The 20950-nt window shown below is 38.9% G+C and overlaps 1 protein-coding gene across 1 annotated transcript in view; it reads left to right on the top strand.

Moving 5' to 3' along the window:
* The window catches only part of PRPF18 (pre-mRNA processing factor 18), a 69849-nt gene extending 56747 nt beyond the window's left edge, over window positions 1–13102 (top strand). The window contains exon 10 of the mRNA XM_007935417.1: window positions 13022–13102. Within this exon, the coding sequence (XP_007933608.1) occupies window positions 13022–13102 (81 nt within the window). The remainder of the gene's footprint in view (window positions 1–13021) is intronic.
* Window positions 13103–20950: the final 7848 nt, after the last annotated feature.

The following is a 20950-nucleotide window of genomic DNA, read 5'->3' as shown; positions in this document are numbered from 1 at the left end:
CATTCAATTGTGTGGATCATAACAAATTGTGGATAACATTGAGAAGAATGGGAATTCCAGAACACTTAATTGTGCTCATGAGGAACCTGTACACAGACCAGGAGGCTGTGGTTCACACAGAACCTTGAGTGGAGAGTAGTTAAAGCAAATGGGAGAAATGATAAGATAAAAGAGCTGAAGAGATTTCAAAGAGCAGCTAGAGAGGACAAAGTTGATTATTATAATGAAGTGTGTAAAGACCTGGAGTTAGAAAACCAAAAAGGAAGAACATGCTCAGCATTTCTCAAGCTGAAAGAAATGAGGAAAAAAATGTAAGCCTCAAGTGGCAATATTGAAAAATTCTATGTGCAGAATATCAAATGATGCAGGAAATATCAAAGGAGAAGGAAGGAATGCACAGAGTCACTGTACCAAAAAGAGTTGGTTGATATTCATTCAGTTCAGGAGGTGGCATATGATAAAGAACCAATGGTACCGAAGGAAGAAGTCGAAGCTGCATTAAAAGAATTGGTGAAAAACGGGTCCAGGAATTGACAGAATACCCATTGAGATGTGTCAATAAATGTATGCTGTGCTGGAGGCACTCACTCAGCTATGCCAAGAGATTTGGAAAACAGCTACCTGGCCAACTGACTGGAAGAGATCCATATTTTTACCCATTCCAAAGAAAGGTGATCTCACAGAATGTAGAAATTATTGAACAATATCATCAATATCACACGCAAGTAAAATCTTGCTGAAGATAATGCAAAAACAGTTGCAACAGTACATTGACAGAGAACTTCCAGAAAAGCAAGCTAGATTCAGAAGAGGATTTGTGGAGCAAAGGAAATCATTGCTGATGTCAGATAGATGTTGGTTGAAAGCAGAGAATACCAGAAAGATGTTTACTTGTGTTTTATTGACTACAAAAGCATTCGATTGTGTGGATCATAACAAATTGTGGATAACATTGAGAAGAATGGGAATTCCAGAACACTTAATTGTGTTCATGAGGAACCTGTACACAGACCAGGAGGCTGTCGTTCACACAGAACAAGGGGATACTGCATGGTTTAAAATCTGGAAGGGAGTGTGTCATGGTTGTATTCTTTCACCATACTTATTCAATTTGTAAGCTGAGCGAATAATCCAAGAAGCTGGACTATATGAAGAAGAGTATGGCATCAGGATTGGAGGAAGACTCATTAACAACCTGCCGTATGCAGATGACACTACTTTGCTTGCTGAAAGTGAGGATGACTTGAAGCACTTACTGATGAAGATTGAAGACTACAGTCTGCAATATGGATTACATCTCAACATAAAGAAAATGAAAATCCTCACAACTGGACCAATAAGCAGCATCACTATAAATGGTGAAAAGATTGAAGTTGTCAAAGATTTCATATACTTGGTTCCACAATCAACACCAATGGAAGCAGCAGACAAGACATCAGACGATGTATTGCACTGGGCCAATCTGCTGCAAAAGACTTCTTTAAAGTGCTGACAAGTCATTTTGAAGCCATGTCAGTAACCCAAGCCATGGTATTTTCAATAGCTTCATATGCATGTGAAAGCTGGACAATGAATAAGGAAGACCAAAGAAGGGTTGATACTTTTGAGTTGTGGTGTTGGTGAAGAATACCGGAAATACCATGGACTGCCAAAAGAACTAGCAAATCTGTCCTGGAGGAAGTGCAGCCAGAATGCTTCTTGGTGAGAATGGCCAGACTTCGTCTGACCTGTTTTGGTCATGTTGTCAGAAGGGACCATTCCCTGGAGAAGGATATCATGCTTGGTAGAGTGGAGGGTCAACAAAAAAGAGGAAAGTCCTCAATGAGATGGATTGAGAAAGTGGCTGCAGTGATGGGCTTAGGTATAGCAAGGTTTGTGAGGCTGACAGACTGGGTAGTGTTTTGTTCTGTTGTACATAGGGTCGCTATGAATTAGAGCTGACTTGACAGCACCTAACAACAATAGGACAAAATACAGAACATTTCTAGCAGCATCCCTGAAGTCTCTTTTGTGCCCTTTCCCCAGCCTAAATCTCCCTCCTCCCACCAGAGGTGACCACTATTCTCATTTCCATCATCTTGATTAGTTTTGCCTGTTTCTTGGACATCATGTAAATGGAATCTACATGTTTGTGGAAGAATTGTTTTTTATGTATAGATACTAGTAAAAGTATTTTATGAAATAATGGTAGAAAAAAATTATTCTAGGAGGTATTTTACCATAACAGAATATTTTGGTCATATATGCAAACATCTATGGAATTTAAACTGTGGAAGTTGTTTGAAGTGTTTGCTTTCTCACAGAAAGGAAATGCACCAAAGGGATTATTTTTCTCACCCTGCAGATCAAAGAAAAGTTGTATAGTTTATTAGCTAATCTTATTAGAAGATTAAATAGTTTATTAGCTAAGCTAGGGTTAGGTTTAAATTGGTGGTAATAACTTCAAGGACTTTACTCATTCTGCCAAATACAACTGTACCTTTGGCCCAGATTTTGGTAAAACTTCTTTACACAGATTATAGAAAGCTGTTCATTATTTATTATTTACTGAGACTTTATAACTCAGCTATTTTAAGACCTCTCTCAAGAGGTTCACATTTTGAGCATTCTTTATGTGTTAGTAAAGAAAAGAAGGAAGGTAAACAAGAGGAGAATAAGGTGAAATTCACATCAAAAGGCTATTTGCCCCTCCTGATCCACTCTCCACCCTTCCTCACCTTGTTCTGTGCCCTGGAAGGCTGACATGATTAGCATTCACAGCTCCCTAGTCCTCTGGCTTCCAATTGGGCAGGCAGTGAGAAGGATTTTGTGGGTAGGAGAAGAATGAACATGGGGTTGTATTTCCCTGGCTTTCCCCCTACAGGGGAGTCACTGTGGATAGACTGCATCCCTCTAACAAGGCTACAGATTCTTCTGGGTTTCTCCATACTGAAACTGTCTCCAGGTTTTTGTAATAACCACTCTCCTCACTTGTCCCTTCAGAACTCAGGGTAGTCACAGCTTCCCAGTATTGCCAGCTCTGGGATACTATACTGTAATCTCTTGTTGGTCCTCAGTTTTACTCACTTCTTTGTAAAGTTCTTGTAACTACTACTATCAGATTATCCAAACTGAGTATGCCTTTTGTTTCCTACTAGTATCCTCCTTGATACATAGATTAATTGATCTGTGTACTATGTTACAATACAGATTTCTTTGGGGGTTAAAGATTGAGATACAGTATTCGTTCCAAATAATTTTCTTAAGCTTTTACTATTATAAACAGCTAAATATCCTACTATATTCTTCTTTGGCAAGTTATTTTCAGTAACTTTCAATTTGTAAATACATTAGGCAAGACTTCATTCAAGAATATTATCAATCATTTAAATCCGTATTTCACATCTTACATATTTCATCTGTACTAGTGTTTTCCAAACTTATTTGTCCTTAGAATATACTATATCCATGTATTGCAAAAAATGGTGTAACAGAAGCATTCATTACTGTACTAACTGATCACAACTTGTTCCATATGTTGAATACATAGTGCTTTGGTCAGTTGAGAAACATTCCCTATGCATAAAGGCTCAAACTACTTGTCATACATTTGTGTATCAAGTGATTTCATGCTCAAACAAATTTTTAGAGGAAAAATATTTCTAGCATTTATCTTTCACATTTATCACCTTTTAAAATCATGGAACACTAGTGTCTCTTGGGAACACATTTTGGGGAATGCCGATCTAAACTACCATGCTTCTTCTTAGCTGGAAGCTTAGCAGATAGGAAATAGGAAGTATACAATTTACTTTGGGATTTAAATCTTACATTTCTCAACCATGTATTTCATCTAAAAACTCATTCCAAACTTTTAAATAACTGATCTGGATCTAGCCACATGTACTTGGAAAAAAGTCAGATTACTCTCCATTGTAAAATCCTAATAGTCAAATACATAAAGTCTTTCCTCTAAGTTAATCACTTGGCATAAATTGTTACCTAATTTAGGTAGATAAACAAGTGCTATTTTCAAGATTGAATTATTGTTTGTATTTGTAATTTGCTGTTACTCTGTGAAATAACGAACCTTTGAACTGGAAATGTGTTCTGTTATACAAAACAAATCCAGATAAGTGAGACATGAGAACATCTCTATTTCTTAGGATAAATTACACATTGAGTTAGTTACAAGCGATCAGTTTTCATTATTTTTCCAGTTAGTCTTCCACACACTAAAATTGTTGTTGTGTTGTTGTTATGTGCCGTTAAGTCGGACCCAACTCATAGTGACCTCTCCTTGGGTTTCCGAGGTGGTATCACTCCGGAAGTAGATTGCCCAACCTTCCTTCCGAGGAGTGGCTGGTGGGTTTGAACCGCCAGCCTTCTGGTTAGCAGTCAAGTGCCTTAGGCATTATGCTACCAGTGCTTCTTATACATTTGATATTTACAATGGGACGTTTCATTAGTAGCAGTTTGGAAACACCTTTATCTGTCAACCCTCATGTGGCTAGATCCAGATCAGTTATTTAAAAGTTTAGAAGGAGTTTTTAGATGAATTCCATTTTGATAGTATGCTTGTGTGAAATGTATTTCTGTAGCCATTATTTGAAGGATTGGCCTTTTTATGCATGACTATGAATAATGGTGGAAATTGTAAAAATTAACTTTCAAGCATTAAATACACATTATTTGAACATCATGTTTCAGGTCAAATGAGTAGTCTGGGGTTAGGATTAATATTTAACTTAAACATATCATGTAATTAATTCTTTTATTAGGACTTTAGCAATTCATTGACACTTCTGAATAGCTTTGTGGAAGTTGTCAGTCAGCTTAGCTCTTATTCTTCACATTGTTAGGATGTACCACTAAATAGATTTTTGCTTTTATCTCTAAGATTTGTATCTTACATTGTAGACTGTAGACAAATACTTGATTTAATAAAATTTCTTCTTTATGCTTCATTAAGAAGAGTACTTTTTTTTTGTGAATGTGAAATATATCCTATTATTATTATTATTGTGATTTGGTTGAAGGTTTAAAATCAATTGGTTTCCCATTTGACAATCCATACACATTCTGTTTTGTGACATTTACTGCAATCCCTGCCCTGTAACAGCATTCTTTCCACTTCCTTCCTGTGTCTACCTCTTCTCTCTGTCCTTCCTTCCCATCCCCTTCTACTTTCCTAGCTCTATCCCTAGGAGCTCTGGTAGCATAGTGCCTAAGGCACTTGACTGCTAACCAGAAGGCTGGCAGTTCAAACCCACCAGCCACTCTTCGGAAGGAAGATGGGTCAATCTACTTCCGTAGTGATACTGCCTCGGAAACCCAAGGAGGGGTCGCTATGAGTCGGGTCCGACTCGACAGCACATAACAACAACAACAACAGCTCTATCCCTAGGGAACTGCTGTCCTCTTGATCTCATATGCTTGATTGTTCTAATGAGTGCATACACTCCTCATAGTACTGTTCCCTTTATAGGCCTGTTTATCATTTGGCTGACAGCTGAGTCACAGGGGTTAAGTTCAGTTCCTAGCTTGAAGGGTAGCTAAGGACCATAGTCTCAGGGGTTTCACCAGTCTTCATCAGATCAGTAAGCCTGTTCTTTTTTATGATTTTGAGTTTTATTCCATATTTTCTCCCACTCTATCTGGAACCTTTTGTTGTGATCCCTTTCAAAGCAGTCAGTAGTGGTAACCCGAGGACCATTTAGTTCTGGTCTCAAGGTTGTTGGAGGCTGGTGTTCACATGCTCCATTAGTCCTTTGGATTGTTTCCCTGTGTCTTTGATTTTCTTCACTCTTCTTTGCTCCAGGTGGGGAGAGACCAAAAGTTGTATCTAAGGATGCCTGTTCATCAGCTTTTAAGACCCCAGTGGCTGCTCACCAAAGTAGGATATAGAACATTGTCTTTTTGGACTCTGTGATACCAGGTGACCTTAGTGTCCCCCAAAACTATGGTCCTGAGCCTTCATACCCAGCAACACATTTACTCAGTGTTTGGTTTTGACTAAGGCGTTTTCATAACTTTGTCACCTGCATGTTCTACTACATTCATAGATATATTTGAAGCATGTATAAATACAGAGGAAAAGATAAGCCTCTGTTAAACCTGTATGTATTTGTGGGTGTAACCCCATTTGTCTTCTCACCCCTGTTCAGATTGAGTGTCTGTATATCCACTCATAATTATTATGTTATTGCAGCATTATATATGTAATATTATGTATGTAATAGTATTTACCTTTGTTGCTTTTAACTCTTGTGCTCCTCCCTTTGTCTTCCACTGTCGTGATCAATTTGTGGTGACCTACTCAGCGTAGTGGCTAAGACACTTGCCTGCTAACCAGACAGCTGGCGGTTCAAACCCACCAGCCACTCCTCGGAAGGAAGGTTGGGCAATCCTACTTCCGTAGTAATACTGCCTCGGAAACCCAAGGAGGGGTCGCTATGAGTTGGGGCATATAACAACAACAACAACAACTCTGATAGTATATTGCCTTGCCCTTCACCCAGGTTGATATGTATCTAGCCTCTAGTTGATGATTTGCCATTGCTTCCCCTCCTACCTCTGGTAACCTTTAAAGAATGATTCTTTTTGTGTGTAAATAGTTTCTTAACTTTTTACAGTATGGTCTCATATAGTAATTGCCCTTTTGTGATTGACTAATTTCACTCAGCATAATGTCTTCTAGGTTCATCCATGGTGTGAGGTATTTCACAGAGTGATCATTATTCTTTGATGTTGCGTATTATTCCATTGTGTACCATAGTTTGTTTAACCATTCATCTGTTGATGGGCACTTAGGCTGTTTCCATATTTTTGTTATTGTGAATAATGCTGTGATGAACATGGGTGTGCATATGTCTGTTCATATCACAGCTCTTACTTCTCTAGGATATATACCTAGTGGTGCAATTGCTGGGTCATACAGTGTTTGTGTTTCCAACTTCTTAAGGAAGTGCCATACTGCTTTCCACAGTGACTGTACCATTTTACAATCCCACCAGCAGTGTATGAGGGTTCCAGTCTCTCCACGCCGTCACCAGCATTTGTTGTTTTCTGTTTTTTTGACCTGTGCTATTTGTGTTGGGGTGAGCTGATATCTCATTGTTTTGATTTGCATCTCTCTAATGACTAATGGGGAGCTCTGGTAGCATAGTGGCTAAAAGCACTTGACTGCTAACCAGAAGGCTGGCGTTCAAACCCACCAGCCACTCCTCGGAAGGAAGGTTGGGCAATCCTACTTCCGTAGTGATACTGCCTCGGAAACCCAAGGAGGGGTCGCTATGAGTCGGGGCCGACTCGACGGCAAACAACAACAACAATGACTAATGATTGCGAGCATTTCTTCGTATGTTTGTTAGCTGCCTGAACGTCGTCTTTGCTGAAGTGTCACTTCATGTCCTCTGCCTATTCGTTAACTGGGTTGCTTGTCTGTTTTCTTTGAGGTGGTGAAGTTTTCTGTTAATTTTAGAGATTAGATCATTGTCTGAAAGATTGTTGCCAAAATTTTTTCCCCAGTCTGTAGGTTCGCTGTTGAAAGAATCTTTTGATGCTCATTAAGTGTTTACTTTTAGAAGATCCCAGTTTTCTAGTTTGTTTTCTGCCATTTGTACATTTTTAGTTATGTTTGATAGTGTATTTATGCCATGTGTTAAGGCCTCTAACTTTGCCCCTATTTTTTCTTTGATGATCTTTATGGTTCGCGGTTTACATTTAGGTCTTTATCCACCTTGAGTTAGTTTTTGAATGTGGTGTAAGATACGGATCCTGTTACATTTTTCTTCAAGTGAATGTCTGATTTTGCCAGAACCATTTGTTAAAGAGACTATCTCTTCTGCGTTTAATGGGTTTTTGCCCTTTGTCAAAGATCACCTGACTATAAAAGAGAAACCAAACTCACTGCCATTGAGTTGTTTCCAACTCATAGCGACCTCTATTGGGTTTCTGAGGCTGTAAATCTTTATGGAAGTAGATTGCCTAGTCTTCCTTCCATGGAGCAGCTGGTGGGTTTGAGCTGCTGACCTTCCAGTTAGCAGTCAAATCCTTTATCTACTATACCACCAGAGGGATTTACTTCTGGGTTGTCAGTTCTGTTCCATTGGTCTGTGTGACTGTCCTTGTATCAGTACTAGCCTGTTTTGACTACTGTGGCTGTATAGTAGGTTTTTAGATCAGGAAATGTAAGGCCACCTACTTTGTTCTTCTTTTTTAGTACTGTTTTGCTTATCCAGGGTCTCTTGCCTTTCCATATATCTTAGTTCTCTAGTGCTGTTATAACAGAAATACCACAACTGGATGGCTTTAAAAAGTAGGAATTTATTTTCTTACAGTTTAAGAGGCTAGAAGTATGAATTAAAAAAAAAAAAAATTAAAGATTAGAAGGTAAAGTTGAGGAAATCTCAAAAAAGGAAATATAGGAAATTGAGAGAAGTAGTCTATAAATGATGCAAATTCCAGAAAAGGAGAGCAAAGAAACTGAGAGTAGGAAATAAAGAATTAATGCAAGAAAACTTCCCAGCACTGAATGACATGAGTTTCTAGAATGAAAGCTAGAATTCACTGAGTATATAATAAAATCAGTAGGAAAGATCTTTGGCCCCTCCTTGGGTTTCTAAGGCAGTATCTCTACAGAAGCAGATTGCCCAGTCTTCCTTCTGTGGAGTGGCTAGTGGGTTTGAACCACCAGCCTTCTGGTTAGCAGTCAAATGCCTTAGGCCCTACACCACCGGAGCTGCCACATCAAGACACAGTATAATGAAATGTCGGAATGGCAAGCTTCCAGAGAAGAGAAACAGGCCACTTACAAAGACTATGGAATTAAAATGCCATCATATTTCTTATTAATAGTACTGAAAGCTAGAAGACAATGGAGTACTACCTTGGCTATGTTGAAGGAAATTAATTTCCAACTCAGAATTCTAATCGTATCTGAATCATCAATCACGTGTGGACACAGGCTAAAGACATTTTCAGATAGGTAAATTCTCAAAAGTGTGTCTTTAGCTTATATTCACAGTGGATTAAGTCTTTGTTTAGGGAGCACTGAGTTTCTATTAATGGTAGTGGAATAATTTGGAAAAGAAATTTGCAAAAATTTATTGTGATGTCCTGTGATAAGTATTTATGACTCAAATTGTTGAATTTCACAACCTTTTGGAAGCAAGATACCAGTCAGGATACTAGTATATATTTTTAAGTTAATGAATTTAAATCTACAACACAGCTGTTTTCTGTAAGGATTCCTGTTCTTATAAAACTCAAACTCACTGCCGTCAAGTCAATTCTAACTCATAGCAAGTTTCCAGGGCTGTAAATCTTCTTAGAAGAAGACTGCCTGATCTTTCTTCTGCAGAGTGGCTGGTAGGTTTGAATAACCAGCCTTTTGGTTAACAGCCAAAAATACCTTAACCACTGCACCACCAGAGCTCCTTCCTATTCGTATAATGTAAGGAAAATTACCTTCAGCAGTCTTAACATCAGTTTATCTTTTATTCACTCATCATAATTCTTGCCATGTTTTGCTGCTGTTAATATTCATCAGAGGTGCTCTCTTTCCTAGATTTGCCTCTCTTTTTACCTATTCCTTCAGGAAACTTAAGATGCCAAATTAGTGATAGCATGTATATTTCCATAGCTACAAATCACAGTTCTGCATACACATGATTGGAATTTCACAGCAGGAGAAGCTGGACTAGGAGAAGAGAATGATCTTTATCCTAAAGTAAATACCCGATTAACACAAGGAACAAAAAAATGAGGAGCAAAGCAATTTGCTTGATCTTTCTTTGTACTGCCTGCAGTGGGAAAGCCTTTTTTTTCTTGGAAATCAGATGAAAGATAAACCCCCTTTACTCCCCTAATCCTTAAGTAGTATAGTGTGGACAGTCTCTGAATCCACAAAGGACTTTAACATATTTGAAAACTGTTGTTTCTCTGATAGTGAATCTATTCAGTTATAGCTAATTTCATATAGAAGTTTATATTTGTGTTGTCTGTTTACTGTGGGACCAAACATATTTTGCAGGGATTTTTGTTTGTTTTTTTATTGATTTCCCTGTGCTTAAGAGTTATTTGAATATTTAGGTGATTACAGAGTAAGAGTTCTAAAGTCTACATGATATTCTGTCACATCAACGTCTGGTTTGAGGCAGTTTTTCATGGTTCCTCCCAGACTTCCAGAAATTTTCTTCTGTTGTTGACTTGCATAATTACAGCCACATACTCTTCTTTTGCCACTAGGTCACAAAGTTCTTTCTTGTTTAGAAAGCAGATGAGATTTTAGTATATCATTTTGAGGAAAGTAAAGATTTTTCTAGAATACTAGTTATATGTTAGGCAGTGTGTTTTACACACTTTCATATTCAATATCTAATATTATAGGCCTGAACATGGTCAGACATTGGCCTGTAAAAGGATCTTGTTGTTGTTGTTAGAAAATGAGTGGTTTTAATTTTTGTGAACCTAAGGTGAGAAATGGGAGCTCTGGTAGCGTAGTGCCTAGGGCACTTGACTGCTAACCAGAAGGCTGGCGGTTCAAACCCACCAGCCACTCCTTGGAAGGAAGATGGGGCCATCTACTTCCGTAGTGATACTGCCTCAGAAATCCAAGGAGGGGTCACTATGAGTTGGGTCCAACTTGACGACACATAACAACAACAACAACAAGGTGAGAAAATAAAGCTTAAAATAATTTGTGCTTAAAACTGTTTTGGGGTTCATTAAAATTAAGTGCTACTGTTTTTGTTAGTTTTTAAATAATTAATCAATATTGTTGTAATTATATATATATATATATATATATATATGTATTTCCACCACCTGACTGTCAGTTTGTTGTACATGTATGCTACTATGATGCTGGACACTTTGTACCGATATGGTAGTTAAAGTTATGTGTCAACTTGGCTGGGTCTGGTTTTGAGTGGCTGGGCAGCCGTAGTTATTTATTCCCCATGATGAGACTGGCAGTCAACTTCATGGTGGAATATTCTGTGAGCAGCTGAGTAGCTGCTTTAGGCATGTGGTCTGCTTCCAGTGTATAAGGAGAAGCTTTGGGAATGGTCTGTAGCCTTTGGCACGCTTGAATACTGAATGTAGCTGAGTCGTCATTCAGCATCATGCTATGTTGTCTGCCGATCTTATGACTGTTAATGGACTTGAATCAGTGGCCTGCTGTGTGGTTTGGTAATACTGGGGCTGTGCCTTTTTACTTGTTGATCTTGGGTCTGTCAGCCTTAGCAGCCAGCAGATAGCTGAGTGAAGAAAGCCTCTAGCTTCAGTGGGCCAAGAGCAAGAGGCAGAACTGAAGCCCAAGGTCAGGGGGCTTTCACCCAGATCCTAGAGCCTGGCACTTTGAACTCGGACTTCTAGCTTCCTAAACTGTAAAAGAATAAACTCCTGTTTGTTAAAGCCACCCATGTGTGGTATTTTCTGTTAGAGCAGCATGAAGTAACGAAAACAACTATTGCTAATGCTAGCAGGGTCACCCATGGTAGACAACTTTCAGTGACCTTCCAGACTCAGACAGAATAGGAAGAAAGCTCTAGTGGTTTGCTTCCAAAAATTATCATTATAAGCCCTATGGATGACAACAGAATATTGTCTGATATAGTACTGGAAGATGAGCCCCCTAGTTGGAAGGCACTGAAAATATGCAGTGGTCGCAACAAGGGATTTGAGTGTATCAGTAATCATAAAGATAGTACATGACCTGTGCAACGTTGTGTTCTGTTCTACATAGAGTCACCATGAGTCAGAGCTAACTCAGTGGCAACAGTTTAGATTTCAGCAAGGCATTTGACAAAATCTTTTCCTGTAAACAAGAAAATGTATAGGCTGGTAGAGAAAATTGTTAGTGGGATTCACTGCTGGTTGGAAAACTCTTCTCAAAATTATTCTGAAGAGAAATCTGTAATAGTATGTGCTCTTATCTCTGGCCTGTTTGCAAATGATATTTACAGTTTGGATGATAACAACTCACAGAATTCAGAAAAGGACTATACTTACGATTACAGTTTTATTATAGAAAAGATACAAAAGAAGAGATGTGTAGTAAGAGGTCTGAGAGGGTCTCAAATGCAGCACTTTCATGACCTCAGAGATGCTTTTCCCTCCTGCGTCAGTATCACTGACCAGGAAGCACACTGGAGATTTAGTGTCCAGAATTTTTATTGAGGTTTCATTACAGCATTATAGGCAGTCCTTGAGTTACAAATGTTAGACTTACTTATAACCTATAGTTAGGAACCAACCCCTGTAAAGCCTATAAATACAGTGGTTCGTAATAGCAAACAGGCAGTTCTTTGCAGCGTACATCAAAACATTATGATTATTACTGTATTATTATGTTAAAGATATTTTAGTGTATTTGGAAGCATTTCTTTAATGTTTTTTATGCATAGAAAAGTACACTATACACTATATATTAAGACAAACGTTTGACTAACCAACTTTAGATATGAGCCATACCTAACTGTTCCAACTTAACATACAAATTTGACTTAAAGGCAGACTTAGATTGGAACTTGTTCATAATCTGGGGGCTGCCTGTATATAGTCACATTTGATTGAATCATTGGCCACATGGCTGAATCCAGGGAGTCCCAGCTCCTTGGAGGTTAATAAGTTCATATCACATGGTGAGTCTTTCTGGTGTGGTTAGGTGTCCACCATGAATAACAAAGACATTCTAATTAACTGGGAAATTCCAGCAGTTTAGAGATACGTGTCTCTAGTAACTGGGGATAAGACCAAATTTAGGGGGTAAAGTAATTCTTCACAGATGGATTGAGGTTTCCAGGTGTGTGTGTGTGTGTTTGTTTGTTTGTTTTTGCACTTGGTATTATGCACAATGCTGCTTTGAACTACCTTTTACATGACTAATCCTTTCTCTCTAAGTATACATCTGAGTAGAATTGTTGGAGATTGCTGCATTTTAAGGATATTGACACACTGGAATGACTGCAGAAGAGGGCAGTTAAGAATAGGTCAACTGCACCATAACCAAAGTTTATTTTCTTTATTGTCTTAGGGATTGAAGAGGTTGATGACCATTTGCCAGAAGCACTTTCCTACAGATCCATCAAAATGTGTGGAGTACAATGCACTGTGAGATCTGGGTACTGTGTGTAAATAGCAATAAGACACTTAAGGGATCATGGTTTGAACTTTTGGAATTACCAACAAGAGTAAGGGAAGAAGAAAAATGGAGTTTCCGGTTTCTAATTTCTACCTGATGCATCCCTTGATTGGTTTTCAGAATGAGGTTGGCTCTAGTATCACATCTGACTGCAAACTTGTCTTTTGTGTCTTCATTTTAAGTAATTGAAAGATTACATTCTAAAGACTTTTGTCTCTCTATACATTTAAATTGTGTAAAACACAGAAGGGGTTTATAAATAACTTTTTCTTGCTAGACCTGAAAGTATGGTTAAATGATTAAAAGGAAACATTAGAGGATGGACTTCGTTATTTCTGTAAAATACGACAATTTGCACACTGTATTTTATGTTGTATTTATAGAAAATATTTTTATAGTTTCAATAAAGCTAGAATTATTTAATAAAACCTTATAGTCCTTAAATGTTGCTGCACTTTTGCTGTTTTGCAGTAGAAATTGGAATGTAAGCATTATTACTGTTACCTCAAGTGTTATTTTTCTTGTGTTTTAAAGCTTTTATTTTCCAGGGAGTTTAAATTTTAATATTTGTCATCCTTCAGGAGAGTTAGAATTAACAGGAAATAGTGGCTAAGGCACTTGACTGCTCACCAGAAGGCTGGCGGTTCAAACCCACCAGCCACTCCTCGGAAGGAAGGTTGGGCAATCCTACTTCCGTAGTGATACTGCCTCGGAAACCCAAGGAGGGGTCGCTATGAGTCGGGGCCGACTCGACGGCATACAACAACAACAACAACAAGAAACTTTAAAGACAAAATGGCATAGTATACCAACAGACATTCAAAACAAGTAGTCCCACTGCATCAAGGTTCAAGGAGGGGAGATGGATCATGGAGCCAGCCAAGAATGAGAGAATTTTGAAGATGCTGGTTCCTCTTCCTGCGACATGTGGCCAACTGCTGCTTCCAGCTACAGTCCACCAGCAAAGGAGAAAGGTGCCAGTTCTGATGTCATTGCCTGACACATTATATCCTGATTCTGATTTTCCACACAGTGGAAGACTTGCTATATCCTGATAGTTGCTGTGAAGCACTGCATTTTAGACACTGAGAGGACTCAGTTAAGAGAGTAACATGGGCAGATGGAATGTTACCCAACCAGGTGGGGACCCAGTAATGGATAGCAATAAGAGTGTGGGCACCTCTACACCTTGGTCTTTGGCAAGTAACTTGATCTTTCTAAGCCTCAGCTTCATTATCTGTAAAATGGTAGGTAGTACTAATAGTGTGTAACTCACAGGACTCTTCTTGTGTTTAAGTAAAATAAAATGCTTGGCATACTGTCAAGCAAATAATAAGTGCTCAGTCAACTTTAGTTGTACTGTTTTTAAACCAGAAAAAATGAAAACCAAACTCACTGCTGTCAAGTCGAATCTGACTCATAGCAGTCCCTCCTTGGGTTTCTGAGGTGATATCCCTACGGAAATAAATTGCCCTCCTTCTGAGGAGTGGCTGGTGGGTTTGAACCACCAGCCTTCTGGTTAGCAGTCAAATGCCTTATGCAGTACACCACATTATTAGATGGTAGCAAAATGTCTTTTAGGAAGCCTGTGGTTAGGGGCAGTATGTACCCACATAGTAATAACAACAGTCATTATGTAACATTTATTAAACATTTACTATGTTCAGGCTTTATAGCTGCTTCTACTTTCAATCAGTTATGAGTTTAGAAGTGCAGCAGATATGGTGGGAGCTAGAAGAGCTGAGTGGGTGAGTGTAGATTCACAGCCACTTATTCTGGCTCCCCTTGGGAAGGCTGGAAAGCCAGTTTTGGCCACTTTTGGTTTGTGGCTGTGCATATCTGATTATTTTCTGCTTATTACTGGCATACTGGTGGCTGAGGCACCTTGTGCTGAATTGAATCAGGGTCCTCATCCTTACTCTCCCCTATTCTGGATGGATACCTTTTCTTTGGATTAAATTATTCAGAACTTCTAGAAACTTAATAGAACAAATGAGCTATATAAGTCTGAAGCGACTTGACAGCACCCAGCAACAACAGCCTTCATCATGTTTATATGTTGTTTGAATGAGTACTTCCCAAATTATTTTTTCTTATTCAAAATCAGGACACAGCATTGTAGTTAGTTAACTTTATATTATCTTCCCTTTTGCTGTTAGTTAACGTTCCACATGAAGAAGGAACTGGATCATGACACCAGCACCTAATAAAAGGCATTGATCAGCATGGATGAATGATTTGGGGAAAAAAAAAATTGTAACGTTCTACGGTGCTATGAACGTTAACCATTTGCGCTTGGGTAGAGCAAAGTGGGTTCAAAGATGTGGACCACCTCAAAAGTTTTCCATTTCCCTGAAATTAACACTCTTCAGATGACTTCAGTTATCATGAAGATATATAAGAAAACGGACCTCCCACATTCTCCAAATCATGAAAATTTTCACCTAGCAGATAGGTATTTCTGTTTTCAGCAATTTCTAAAACAAAAAGGACATGTCTTTAAATCAGTCGCAATCTGAAGTAACATTCTTTCCCCCTCCTCCTTTGCAGACTTCTGTCCAAAAGAATTGTGTCTTTCTGGACTCAAATTTAGTAAAACACTGGTTCTCCCTCAGAAGTCAATGCTGTGTTTCCTAGGAGTGTTTTGCCAACTGCAAAGTCTGAGCAAGCTGAGCAGTATTTTTCAGCAGTGTAGCACAGACCCTGCAGCGATCTGGAAGTCATGGTTGTGATTTCAGTCTCTGGGGGAAATTAGAAAATAAGGCTGAAGCCAAAGATAATTGAAACAAAGGGAGAGACCGAAGACAGTCCGGATCCTGTAAGCAGGAGGGGGAGGTCCTGAGAGACCAGAACAAGGAAGGCAGCTGTCACTAATAGCAGACCGTAGTGATTTGCTGTGGACTCTGAACCCTTGGTGAGAATTTGGAGGATGGGAAATATGATTGATAACAGTACAGCTTCATGTTAAGCTCTTCCTTCTGGTGATTTCCTGACTGACTCTTGCACTTTAGATTGCCCTAAGATTTGATCTCAGTAAATAATTTAGAAATACAACTGCCCTTTTATTAGAAAGAAACTGATAATTCATTGTGAAAATAAACAACTTGAGGAAGACTGAAAAACATATTGCAGTTTTTGGTAGATCTGAATTCAGCGACTCCTATCATTGGCTCTTTTCGACCACACAGTATCTCCTTTGCTGCGTCTTAAGATAGAGGGGTGGTAGAATTAAGTGGGGCAGTTTGAATGAAAGGGGAGTACTAATTTGAGATGGGACTATTTCCTTTGACTATCTTGAAGAGCTTAATTTAATGGATTGTGCCTCCTCCCTCTCCCACCCTCCCCCCAGTATACTCCCATGAAGCCCTGGAAAGAATAACTTTATCCCATAGAAATTTATGGTATGGGATCACATTGGGAGTCTTGAACTAAAAAGTACTTTCTCACGGCATATTTATGTAAGAGTTTCCATCTGTCCAGAGCGCGAGAGCCAGCTCCAGTCCCCAGAGGGTCGCTATGGGAACACTGTTATGGCAACTGTTTTTCATCACAGACTCTGTTGTTAGAGTTGTTGAATTATAACCTCACGCTAGTACTTTAATGGTTAATAGCAACCTTAAAATCTGTAAAAATAAGTTCTGGTGGTATGGGATAACTAGGGTTTTGGAATGCAGTGTGGCTAGCAGCAGCAGCAGCAGCAGCTGTGGTATGAGCCGACATCATTCAAAATTTTAGAGTCGTGTTCATTAAAAGAAAAAAAAATTAGGTTTACTGAAACAATTCATTATTAAAACATTGGTTATTTTTCCTCATTATAAACTGGGATATGTTGTAGAACTTAATCAAAATAACCCTTTTGTTGCCTGTAATGGTTGCTATATTTAACTGGGCCACTTTCTTTTGTTTAGTCTCTCTTCGCGGTCCTGAAACACTGGTTTTGAAATCATTGCCAGCCTTTTCGTCTCTTAAATATTCAAGTTTAATGCATACTTTTAACCATGGAGAGCAGCTGAGAAGTTGGAGCTTCTTTTTGGATACTTACTATTGGGAATGTCATGCTCATTCACTGAGCTTCCTTCCATTACAGTCAAGTGCTTTTTGCACAGTCTGATCTTGACTTTCTGAACCGCCAGTTTTACAATTTGCCAAAAACAATCGCCTCTGTTCTCAAATTGCTCTTCCTTGAAGACTTAGTAGACATTGTGTCAGCTTCTTTGAACATAGTCTACAGTAAACAGTTGTAATAGGTACAGTATTAGTACATGTGCACATGCATAACTGAAAGAAAAGTTTAACCATAAAGTACTTGACTATGTGTGATACATTCTGATATTTTCAATTCTGTCTTATTTCATATAAAAAATCCTGATTGTATCTCTCTACATTGGTTTTGTAGCACATTAAAAAGTGGTGACCAGCAGCTTGAAAAACCACTGATTAAAAGAAATTAGTGGAATGAAGGAAGAAATGATTTGGTAGATGAATTCCAGGCAAAAGGACTCTATCTCTTATTTTTTAAATGCAGAGATAACACTTGGCTCATAAGGTTAGTGTGAAATTTAACAGATTATAAAATCTTCAGTGTGTCAAATAATATGTCTGAAGCAATAATGCTTATGTTTAAAATGGAGAAATTTATCCATTAGAAGGAAAGAAGAATAACCAGGACAAGCAGTATATGCATCATCTTTATGAAAATTGGCAGCATGGACATGTGACTACCTGTAAATTGTGGGTAAAGCAAGATTAAATAAGACATAAAATAGATGGAAAGTCAACTAGGGTGTGAGAGAGGGTTGAGGCAGACACAAGGAATCTAGTATTATGCATCAGGTGTCTGTTGAGGGGAAGGAAGTTTGTCCAGCTCTTTAAAGATTATTTTCCAAGACCCAGGTGAAGCTAGATACGTATTTTAGTATAAATTATTTATTAAATTATATTCTATATTCAGAAAAGGAGCTCTGGTAGCATAGTGCCTAAGGCACTTGACTGCTAACCAGAAGGCTGGTGGTTCAAACCCACCAGCCACTCCTCAGAAGGAAGGTTGGGCAGTCCTACTTCTGTAGTGATACTGCCTCAGAAACCCAAGGAGGGGTCGCTATGAGTTGGGTCCGACTCGGCACATAACAACAACAACAACATAATCAGAAGAGTGCACAAACTGTGAGAGTACCACATCCTGATAAATTTTCACAAAGTTGCTAGCACCCAGATCAGGAAAGATAGGTTAATACCCCAGAAGTCCCTTCATGCCCCCATCTAGTCATAGCCATGATCCTGACTGCTAATACCATGTTATTAAAAGCGTTTTTTTTTTTTTTTAAATTGGTATACAATTCATACACCATAAGAGTCACCTATTTAAAGTGTATAATAGTTTTTAGAGTATTCAGAGAGTTTTGTAACCATCCATGATCTAAATTTAGAACATTTTTGTCACCCCAAAAAGAAACTCTGTACCTGTTGGCTGTAACTCTCCAAATAGGTTAGTTTTACTTGTTTTTAAAATGTTTTAAATTGTTTAATATTGAACCAAACAGTGTGCTTGATTTTTCAAAGCTTGACTTCTTTGGCTCAGTGTAGTTTCTGACACTCATCCTTGTGTATAGTTGTGATTTGTTTATTTGCATTGTTCTGTTCCACACTTTCTCCGTCCTACTGTTGAGTCATTTGTTTCCAGTTTTTGTATGAACATTTTTTATGTGATTTTTTGTGAATTTAAGTTTCTGCCTTATAAGAAGTGCAGCCGGAATGCTCCTTAGAAGCATTTGTCTCATGTGCTTTGGACATGTTATAAGAAAGGACTAGTCCCTGGAGAAGGATATCATGCTTGGTAAAGTGAAAAGGAGGAAGACCCTCAATGAGATGTATTGACAATAACTACAGCAGTGGGTTCAAGCATAGCAATGATTGTGAGAATGGGGCAGGACCAGGCAGTGTTTCATTCTGTTGTACATGGGGTCACTATGAGTCGAACTGACTTGACAGCACCTAACAACAACAAAGTTTCTATACCGTGGTCTGGAATTGTTGGGACATCCCACTGCCATCGAGTCAATTCCGATGCATAGTGACCCTCATGGATTTTCCAAGGCAGTAAATCTTTACGGAAGTAGTTTGCTCCATCTTCCTTCTGCAGAGTGGCTGATGTGATTGAACCACCAATCTTCTTGTTAGCAGTCAAATGCCTTAGGCCCTATGGATAGGATATGCATATATTCAGCTATAACAGATACTGTGAAACAGTTTTCCAAAGGGCTTGTACCAGTTCACACTCATTATCAGGATTTGAGAGTTCCAGTTACTCCACATCCTGGTCATACTTAAATCCTTTGTCATTTTTGTTTTAGTGGGTGAAATAAGCGTGGGTATATAAGAGTATCACATTGTGGCTTTAATTTGCAGTTCCCTGATGACAAGTAAATTTGAGCATCTTTCTCATGTTTAGTGGCCAGTTGGATAATACCTTTTGTGAAGTTCTTATTCAGGTCATTTTTGTTGTAGTGGTTTATTTTCTGTTGAATTGTCTGCCTTTTCCTTACTGATTTATAGTTATTTATATATTCTGGCTATGAGTCCTTTGTTAGAGATACGTACTGAAAATACCTTCTCTCACTCTGTGATGCAGTGAATTACTTAATATGGGCCTCCTAGTCATAGTCTTTGTAACTCCCACCAAGTGACTTGTGGGACGATGCAGGTGTTGTGCCCCACCAGTAGCATTGGATAGCTTCTTAATGTAAATAAGGTGCATGGCACCATTGTGGGGGTAGGACCACGCAAGTAAGGTGTATGGAACTCTAACAAAGGGATTGGTCAGTTATGCCATCCTGCTGTGCTTAAAATGAATCATCCCAGAGGCAGAAAGGGAGACCTCACAAACACCAAGAAAGAAGAGCCAGGAGTGGAGTGCATCCTTTGGACTCAAGATCCCTGCACTGAGAACCTCCTAGGCTGAGGATACAGAGCTATAACACCAGAGACAGTAAGAGACGATGAGAAGCGGCAGCAGAGAAACGGAATCAGGAAAACCAGGTTACTGGCAGGAGATGGTGCTGTGGGCTACCTGGCCCACAGTGTGATAGCTAGTAGCAGGAGGCATACTAGTGGAGTGAGGTGCCACTGGGCACTTATCGGAGGAGCTAAAGAGCTTTGTAACACTTACAGGAGCAGGGCATCGGCCTGGCTGGCCCAAGAGGCCCAAGAAGCCTGAATGGCCAGAGAGGGACCTGCTTGTGGGTACAGCTGAGAAAAAGCTGGCCTGTCATTTCTGATCCTGAATTGTAATGTGTTACTTTCCTAATAAACTCCATAATTGTGAGTATTGTCTGTGAGTTCAGTGTGGCCATTGCAATGGATTATCAACCTGGCAGAGAAGTAGAGAGGGAAGGTTGGTGTCAGAATTGGTGAAAAGGTTGGAGGGTAGAGGCATCTCTGACCTCTGCTTCATAGGAGTCAGCCTTGGTCTGTTGATCTTTTTTTTACAATTATGGGGTTTATTAGGGCTACAACTCGGGTTCAGGAGTGCTCTCAGGATACAGTTCTTTGAACAGGACAGTCTCCCTGTGCCGTGCCCTCAGTGGGCTGTTGATCTTAATTATCCTTCCCCCTTGTGAAATTAGAGGAAGTCAGATATCACCACCATGCCATTTTTATACACTGTAACTTGCCTTTTTGCTAGGTTGCTTTTTTATACAGAGGGGAAATCATTTTTTTTTTTTTTTATTGTGATTTGGATGAAGATTTACAGAGCAAATTCACTTTCTATACAGCAGTTCACATATACTTTGTCTCATGTCATTGACCACAGTTTACCACAAT

The sequence above is a fragment of the Orycteropus afer genome, unplaced genomic scaffold (genome assembly GCF_000298275.1).
Source record: "Orycteropus afer afer isolate SDZICR_OR568_19922 unplaced genomic scaffold, OryAfe1.0 scaffold00028, whole genome shotgun sequence".
Taxonomy (NCBI): domain Eukaryota; kingdom Metazoa; phylum Chordata; class Mammalia; order Tubulidentata; family Orycteropodidae; genus Orycteropus; species Orycteropus afer.
The sequence above is the reverse complement of the archived record's forward strand: the minus strand, read 5'-3'. Positions and strand labels throughout refer to the sequence as shown.